We start from the raw sequence: 8,666 nt of genomic DNA, 5'->3' as shown, positions 1-8,666 counted from the left end.
GTGGAAAGAAGGACCGGGAAGGGGGGGGACTTTTTCTAAAAAAAAATTTTTGTCATATATATATATATATATATATATATATATGTAAATTTTTTTCCTTGCTGTATAGTCCAGGCTGGCCTTGAAACTCATTATGTAGCCCAGATCCTCCTACCTTGACCTACCAAGTGCTGGGATTTGATGCATGCACCACCATGCCCAGTCTTTAATAACAATTTAAGGAATATAATCACCAATTCTATTTTGTAATCTAAAAGGAAAATCCCCTCAAATTAATAACCTAGAATTCTGTTGTAGCATACTAGAAAAAGAAGAGTAGGTCTGGCAAGATGGTTCAGCAGGTAAAAGAGCTTGCCATGCAAGCCTGATGACCTGAGTACCATCCTCCAAACCCACAGCAAACAAACTAACTCTTGAAAGCTGGCTTCAGACCTCCATGTATGTGCCTGCACTCACAGACACAATTACACAATAATAATTTAAAATTATGCTAAAAATTATTTTTTAAATTTATTTTATGTGTATGAGTGTAGTGCCTGCATGTATGTGAGTGCACCAGTGTCATGGCTAACATAGAGGGCTTCGGATTCCCCTGGAACTGGAGTTAAGGATGGTTCATAGCTGCCGTGTAGGTGATGGAAATTGAACCCGGGTCCTCTGCAAGAGCAGTGCTCTTAACTGCTGAGACATCCCTCCAGCCCCCCAAAATAATATTTAAAAAAAAAATAGTAAACCCTAAAGCAAGGAAAAATAATAAAGATTAGAGCAGAAATTTAAAAAGGATAGAAAAATAGGGAACAATCAATGAAATTGAAAGTTCTTTGAAAAGATCAACAAAATTGAAAACCTTTGACTAGACTGCTCAAGGAAAAGGCAAAAGGCTCAAACTACTAAAATCAAAAGTCAAAGAAGGGGTCTTATCACCAACTTTACAAACTATTCCAAAAAGACAGAAGAAACATTCTACTAACCCAGCATTATCCTCACATCAAAACAAAAAACGATGTAAGAAAACAAAGCCATGGCCAACAAAAACCCCTGATGAATACAAAAGCAAAACTTCCTCAGCAAAATGCTAGCAAACCAAATCCAGCAACATATAAAAAGGATTATATAACATGACAAATTGTGATTTATACCAGGAATGCAAGGTTAGTTCAACATAAAGTAATCTAGTTGACATGCCATTTTTTTTTTTTTTTTTTTTGAAGCAGGGTCTCCCTGTAGCCCCAGCTGTCCTGGAACTCACTATGTAGACCAGGCTGGCCTTGAACTCACAGAGATCCGCCTGCCTCTGCCTCCCAAGTGTGACATGCCTTATTAATAAATGAAACAGAAGTTGCCAGGTTTGGTTCCCAGCACCCATATGGTGGCTAATAACTGTAACTCCAGTTCCAGGGGATCCAGTGCCCTCTTCTGGCCTCTGTGGACATTGCATAGCTTGGGTGCACTTACATACACATAAGCAAAACACTCATATACATTAAAAAAATTAATTTTTAAAATTATTTTTATGTGTATGAGTGTATTACTTGCATGTAAGTGCACCTCTGTCATGAAATGCCCCCAGATGTCAAAGAGGGCCTCATATTCACCTGGAACTGAAGTTACAGTTGTTAGTTGCCATGTGGGTGCTGGGAATTGAACCCGGGTCTCTGAAAGAGAGCCAGTGCTCTTAACCTCTAAGACATCTCTCCAGTTCCCCAAACTTTTTAAATTCAATATCCATACATGATTTTAAAAACTCAAAAAACTAAGAACACCAGGGAATTTCCTGAAACTGATAAAGAGAATCTGTGAAAAATCCAAAGCTAGTGTCATGCCTAGAGTCAAAACAGAAAGCTTTTCCTCTGAAATCAGGAATAAGGCAAAGACATGTGCTCTTACCACTTCTGCTCAGTACTGTATTTGAGGTTTTAACCAGGGCAAAGAGGAGGGAAAAGGCACTCAGGTTAAAAGGAATCAAACCATTTGCAGCAGATGACATATTCAGAAATTTTTTTAGGCACTCAGCATGCACAGACATTCCAGAGCTAATAAGTTTACAAGGTTGTAAGACACAAGATTGGTATACAAAAAGAAATTGTATTTCAGTGTATTAGCAATGAACAATATAAAATGAAATTACACATATATACACACACACACACACACACACACATCTGACAGAGGATTAGTGTTCTCTCAACTCTCATCAAGGAAGCTTCTTGCAGCAGATGGTGATTAACAGAGACCCACAACTGGTCAACAAGCATCAAATAAGACTGCAGAGTGTGCACACCTAAATGGGACACCTATATCACATCTTCTAAGGCTCAGGGATCACTGTGGACAAGCAGGTAGAATATAAGAGCCAGAAGTGGTGGATGAATACAAGGAAACCATGGGGTGGGGGACAAGAAGCTCCCAACCCTGAGGAATCAGTGGTAACTGATAGCTGCTGGGAGAGGAAGAGTCAGTTTTCTTAAGGGTGTGACTCCATGTATGTTGACCAGGCTCCAGGGGATGGACCTACACCCAAGAGCATTTGAAGAACAAAAATTAGACTTGACAGGACTTTAAAAATAATAATAGGGGCCATGAAGAAGGGGGTAGTAGGGTAGAGGAGTTAGGGAGGTAGGGGTGGGAGTCTGAATATGATCAAAATACACTGTATAAAATTCTCAAAGACTGGTTGGGCATGGTGGCACACGCCTTTAATCCCAGCACTTGGGAGGCAGAGGCAGATGGATCTCTGTGCCTTCAAGGCCAGCCTTGTCTACATAGTGAGTTGCAGGTCAGCCTGGACTACATAGTGAGACCCTTTCTCAAAGGGAGGAAAAAAAATCTCACCTGCCCTTTTTTTTCCCCCAGAAAACAAAAACTAACATCTATTAGCAATAGCAGTTGCTCATCCTCCTGATGTCTAGCAACCACCTAACTTCCTTTCTCTGTGGATCTGCCTGTTCTGACATTTTAGAATTTGTACACAACTTGTACATACACCAAAACAACTGAATTATACCAGAAGGGTGAATTTTATGGGCTATGGATTATATTCCAACTTAAAAAAAATGAACGTGTATGTGAGCGAGCGCAGGCATGTGTGTGGTCTGATGGATGTGTGGTGGTCAGAGAACAACTCTGACAAGTTGGTTCCCTCCTCCCACTTGGTTGAGGCCGGGTTCTGCTATTGTTTCTGCTACTCCTCTAATCCAAGCTGGCTCATGCCAGCTAGGTAATTTTCTTGTCTCCACCTTACATCTGGCCATAGGCATTCGAGGATTAGTTGTGGGTTCCAGAGATTAAACTCAGGCCCTCAGGCTTGTACAACAAACACTTTTACTCAGTAAGCATCTTGCAGGTTCTTATATTCTAATTAAAAAAAAAAAAAAACACCCAAAACAAAAACAAACAAAACCCAAAGCCCCTCACTACAAATCTACAAACAAAAGCCCCCCATTAAAAATGGCTTTTTTTTTTTTTTTATTAAAAAAAAAAAAAAAAAAAAAAAAAAAAAAAACACCCAAAACAAAAACAAACAAAACCCAAAGCCCCTCACTACAAATCTACAAACAAAAGCCCCCCATTAAAAATGGCTTTTTTTTTTTTTTCGGTCTTTTTGAAACAGGGTCTCCCTGTAGCCCCAGCTGTCCTGGAACTCACTATATAGAAAGGCTGGCCTTGAACTCACAGAGGTCCACCTGCCTCTGCCTCCCGAGTGCTGGGACTGCAGGCGTGTGCCATCACACCCAGCAAAAAAATGGCATTTCTTACAGTTTCCAAATGAATATTGTTTTTTTCTGTATTCTAAACTGTTTCTAAACTAGATGATTTAGATTCCTCTTTGAATGGGTCATTTACTAAATCACAGGCACTTGCCCTGCATAACTGGTGGCAAAGCTAATTTGAACACAGCTGTTGCTATGACTTTCGGCAATTATTCAACAGGGGCTTCACATATAAATATGAAACAAAAAATGGATTTGTGAATGATTAGAATAAGAGGTATTCAGGGATGGAGAGATGGCTCAGTGGTTAAGAGCACTGGCAGCTTTTGCAGAGGACCCAGGTTTGAGTTCTAGCACCCACATGGCAGCTAACAACCATCCATAACTCCAGTTCCAGGGGATCAGACGCCCTCTTCTAACTTCTCCGGGCATTGCACAACATGGGTACAGTTACATACATGCAGGAAATACATTCATTCACATAAAATAAAAATAATAAATAGCATAAGAGGTATTGACAAATTGGCATCCCTATTTCAGAGATTCAGGTTTGAATTTTTAGTACCACAGTTCCAGCAATATGGCATTTGGAAATTCTGCAGACCTCCTTATCTTGGGGTTGCACACAGCCTGGTATTGGGCCACAGCCTGATATTGCCCTACTGAAGGCAGAAGGAAAAATTGAGATTGCCCTTGTGTATGTGTGTAAGATTAGTGATAGAACAGAGGTAGAGCTTCCAACAGTTTGTTCATCCCCTCAAACACACCCTGTATTCTAGAAGGAATGCCAGACTCCATGTTCAATGTTACTGCCGCCTAGTCTGGAATGGATGAAGTATATATAATTAGAAGAACATCAGTCAGAAAAAGTGAATTTTATTTCAAAGCCAAAAAGAACAGAAAAGAATTGAGTGGCTGAGGATACGGCTCATTAGTAAGAATATTTGTTTTTTTTAAAAGTATTTTATTATTTTTATTTTATGTGTATGAGCGTATTGCCTGCAGGTATGTAAGTGCACCTGTGTCGTGCAATGCCAGTGGAGGTCAGAAGGCTTTGGATCCCCAGGAACTGAAGCTATAGATGGTTGTTAGCTGCCATGTGGATGCTGGGAACCAAACCTGGGTCTTACACAAGAGCAGTCAGTGCTCTTAACCACTGAGCAGTCTCTCCAGCCCCCAAGGGTGCTTGTTTATAATGCACACAGCCCTGGGTTTGATCTCTAAGTCCACCAAAAAAGAAAGGAAAAAAGAAATTGAGGTGTTGAGGAAATAAAATGAGGTAGCTATAATGGGGGCAATTATATAAATTCCATCAGAGTGACCAGATCACCTAAATGCCATCTCTTTGAGCTCGACGGTGGCATTCCTATAAGAAATGGGGCTTGGTTTGGTGCCATCACAGCAGGGTGCCCTAGGGATAGTCCCCTTCAGAAGAGAAAGGGTCACTCATGTGTCTTCATGCTCCGTTAGCACTGCTACAAAGAGACCAGTAACAGCAAATTCTTCCAGGTGCATCGTGTTTTACTGACTGAAAAAACATTCTCATATCCATCGCTCAAATCCAGCTGTCTCCTTGCAGCTACCAAAAAGCCAGCCTCTCCCAGTTCCCACTTGTCCTCAAGTTCATCACATAGTTATGCCCCTTCCCCCAAGCCTGCAGGCCACATACCTGAGTGTACTTGCGGAAAAACACCCCTTGAACCTTCCCAAAAATTTCATAATCCACTGAGACCAAGCTGTTCCCTTCCGCCATGCTCAAGCCTGTCAGAAACCAGGAAAGCAGCAATGTGAGGCACTACTCCGGAACCCCCATCCTAAGGAGGGGCTCCCCGACTACCACTGCGACCTCTCCCCGACCTGAGGATCCCCAGACTGCAAAAAGTGCGTGGATATGCGTGGAAACAAGCGTGTCAAGTCGGATAGGGAGGCCCACGCCAGGGGGCTTCGCCTTGCATCACCTGCTCACCCGACTCCCCTTGCAGCCCTGCCGGCACCCCCCGCCCCCGAATCCTCGTCCCACGCGGCCAGCAACCCCCTTCACTGACACTATGCTAGTCCTGGCCCGGGGCACTCGGAGACCTCCTGCGCGTCCACAGACTATCAAACCGCCCCGAGGACACCCCCAAACCAACCGCCCGCGCCGTGCAAACTGCTGCTCCCGGAAGTACAGCTTGCGGCTCCTCCCACGCTGCCCCGCACGCCCATTACCTAGTCTCGACCAATCAGAAGTGGCATCTCGGCCCCGGGGGCGGTGTTTAGGACCAAGCCTTACTGATGCAGAGCGAGCTACGGATTGACCTGACCAATTTGGCTCGGCCTCTACTGACTCAGCCTGCACCCCAACTTGGTCACTAAGGGTACCCCTCTTCTCATTTTCCCGGGAGTGTAGAAAGGCGTGGACGAAACACAGAATATATCCACTCACCCAGTGTCACCCTGACTGCCCCTGTGTGCCGAGCGCTGGGGGCATATATCAGTGAATGGCAGAATTTTGCTCTGCCGGAGTTAAATTCTTAAGGTAGGAAACACGCAATGAACAGTTAGTATCGTAATAAATTGAATAGGATAACTAAAAACTCTCTATTCTGAGTTTTTTCTTTCAGTTCTCTTCCAATTTTGAGTCGTGCATAATGGACTTGGTAACAAGGACTTGGTGAAATTGTGTCACCTGGGCTTTTGGAAGCTACCAACCAGAGTCTACCTTACTAAGAGAATGCTCAAAAAAAAAAAAAAAAAGTTAATAAAAGGGCTGGAGAGATGGCTCAGCGGTTAAGAGCACTGGCTGGTCTTGCAGGAGACCAGAGTTCGAATCCCACACCCTCCTCATGGTGGCTAACAAATATCTGTAACTCCAGTTCCAGGGGATCCAAAGCCCTCTTCGACCTCTGCTGGCGTTGCATGACATGGGTACACTTACCTACATGCAGGCAATAGACTCAGACACATAAAATAAAAACAAATAAAATATTTTTTAAAAATAAAAATAATGCCGGGCGTGGTTGCCCACGCCTGTAGTCCTAGTGCTTGGGAGGCAGAGGCAGGCGGATCTCTGTGAGTTCAAGGCCAGCCTGGTCTACATAGTGAGTTCCAGGACAGCTGGGGCTACAGGGAGATCCTTCTTCAAAATGACCAAATAAATAAATAAATAAATAAAATTTTAAATTTGAAAAAATTAAAAAGTAAATAAAGCACAAGTAAGTACGGCTCCAGAATCTTAATTGAATCAATCATTCTAAACCAAATAACCAAATTGCATGCATTTATTTTGGGAAAAAGTTACCAAAGGTGAGTATGGCCAAACCCAGAATTGACTTAAGTCCTTTGGAATCCAGCTACTTTTAGGAGTAAGACTGTGTATGAAGAAAACTGTATTGTTCCTCTTTGGATTACTTGTATATATTATAGTCATTTCATAACATAAGGCCCCATTTGTGAATATGTTGGGCTGGCAGACTTGGCAAAGTGAGATGGTTTGCAATGGTAGTTATGGAAATCTATCATTACACTAGCTCTCTACTACAGATTCAGACTCATAAAACAGTGCTGGGAGATCAGGGAGCTGGATTGAACGTTGTCCTTGGCAATATTTGAAAACAACACTAAACAGTGTATTTGATGTAATTCCTCTAAAATTCATTCCAAATAAGTTTATCCATAAAACTCAAAACCTATTGAGGATATGGTGTGCAAAGATGAGTGCTATATAATCTTTGCCCTCAAAGAGTTCTTTAGTGTAAGAGATAAATATGCATGCACAAAATGATGAGAAAATGTGCAGCATGATACTTCATTTCACAAACATTCATTGAGAACACATCATGAACCAGACCTGTGTTAAAATAAGGAGAGAAAGTGTTTATGAGGAAGCAAAGAGATTAATTCTAACTGCAAAGAGACTGAGAAAGGGTTTCTGGAGAAAGCAGCATTTTTCCAAAGTCACACAATCACAACCAGTAAGTGATAGAGCCAGGGTTCAGTTTCAGGTATCCAGTCCAGAGTCCACTCCCATAAATACAGTGCTCTACTACTTCCCAGTTTGTGGAACTTGGGATAAGGTAGTATAACCGTGATGAGAAAGTAAAATGGCCAGTTGTGACTAAACCAGGGGCTCTCATTGGCTGCATATTAGGACCTTTGGGGAATCTTCTAAAAATATTGATGCCCAGACCTCATCCCCAAGACATTGCTTTCTACAGCACAACCAAAGTAGAGACCTACTGAGGTAGAGGGTGAGGATTGCTAAAATCAGAATTGACTTAAGTCCTTTGTAATCCAAAACTATAAAGATAGTCTGCATCTACTGTGGGAGACAGAAAATGTCTAAATCATGCATCTCAACTTCACAAAGAAGTCACTAGGGGAGCTGGAGCTCAGTGGTTAAGAGCACTGACTGCTCTTGCAGAGGACCCAGATTTGGTTCCCAGCACCCACATGGCGGCTAACAACCATCCGTAACCCCAGTTTTAGGAGATCCAATGCCCTCTTCTGACCTCTGTTGGCATTGCATGACATGGGTTTACTTACATACATGCAGAGAATACACTCATACACATAAAATTAAAATAATAAAATATTAAAAGAAGTCACTAGGAAATGGAAACAATAGCATCAGAAGCATTTAGTAGATAGCTCTATTTTACAATGTATACTTGCATCAAAACATCACATTGTGCCAGGTGTGGTGGCGAGTGCCTTTAATCCCAGCACTTGGGAGGCAGAGGCAAGTGAATCTCTGTGAGTTCCAGGCCAGCCTTGTCTACATAGTGAGTTCCAGGCCAGCTGTGGCTACAGGGAAACCCTGTCTCAAAAAGACAAAAAAAAATCACATTGTACATTGTAAATATGACTGATTTTGTGCGTCTGTGTGTTCATATGTATGGGGGCATGCATGTTGACACTAGAGGACAACTTCCAGTATCATTCTCAGGTAGAGCTGCCCTTTTTTCTTTGGAGACA

At 42.3% G+C, this 8,666-nt stretch overlaps 1 protein-coding gene across 2 annotated transcripts in view; it reads right to left on the bottom strand.

Moving 5' to 3' along the window:
- The window catches only part of Acyp1 (acylphosphatase 1), a 16,663-nt gene extending 10,746 nt beyond the window's left edge, over positions 1–5,917 (bottom strand). Inside the window, exons 1-2 of one of the 2 annotated variants that reach the window (XM_008849721.2) lie at positions 5,843–5,917; positions 5,380–5,471 (exon numbers count right to left, since the gene is read on the bottom strand). In XM_008849721.2, coding sequence (XP_008847943.2) covers positions 5,380–5,471; positions 5,843–5,915 — 165 coding nt within the window. In that variant the 5' untranslated portion in view covers positions 5,916–5,917. Of the gene's footprint in view, positions 1–5,379; positions 5,472–5,755 lie in introns of both variants that reach the window. The other variant, XM_008849720.3, reaches the window with a different exon arrangement.
- Positions 5,918–8,666: the final 2,749 nt, after the last annotated feature.

Source organism: Nannospalax galili, unplaced genomic scaffold, assembly GCF_000622305.1.
Source record: "Nannospalax galili isolate Female #2095 unplaced genomic scaffold, S.galili_v1.0 scaffold24, whole genome shotgun sequence".
Lineage (NCBI taxonomy): Eukaryota > Metazoa > Chordata > Mammalia > Rodentia > Spalacidae > Nannospalax > Nannospalax galili.
This window is presented reverse-complemented; position numbering and strand designations above follow the sequence as displayed.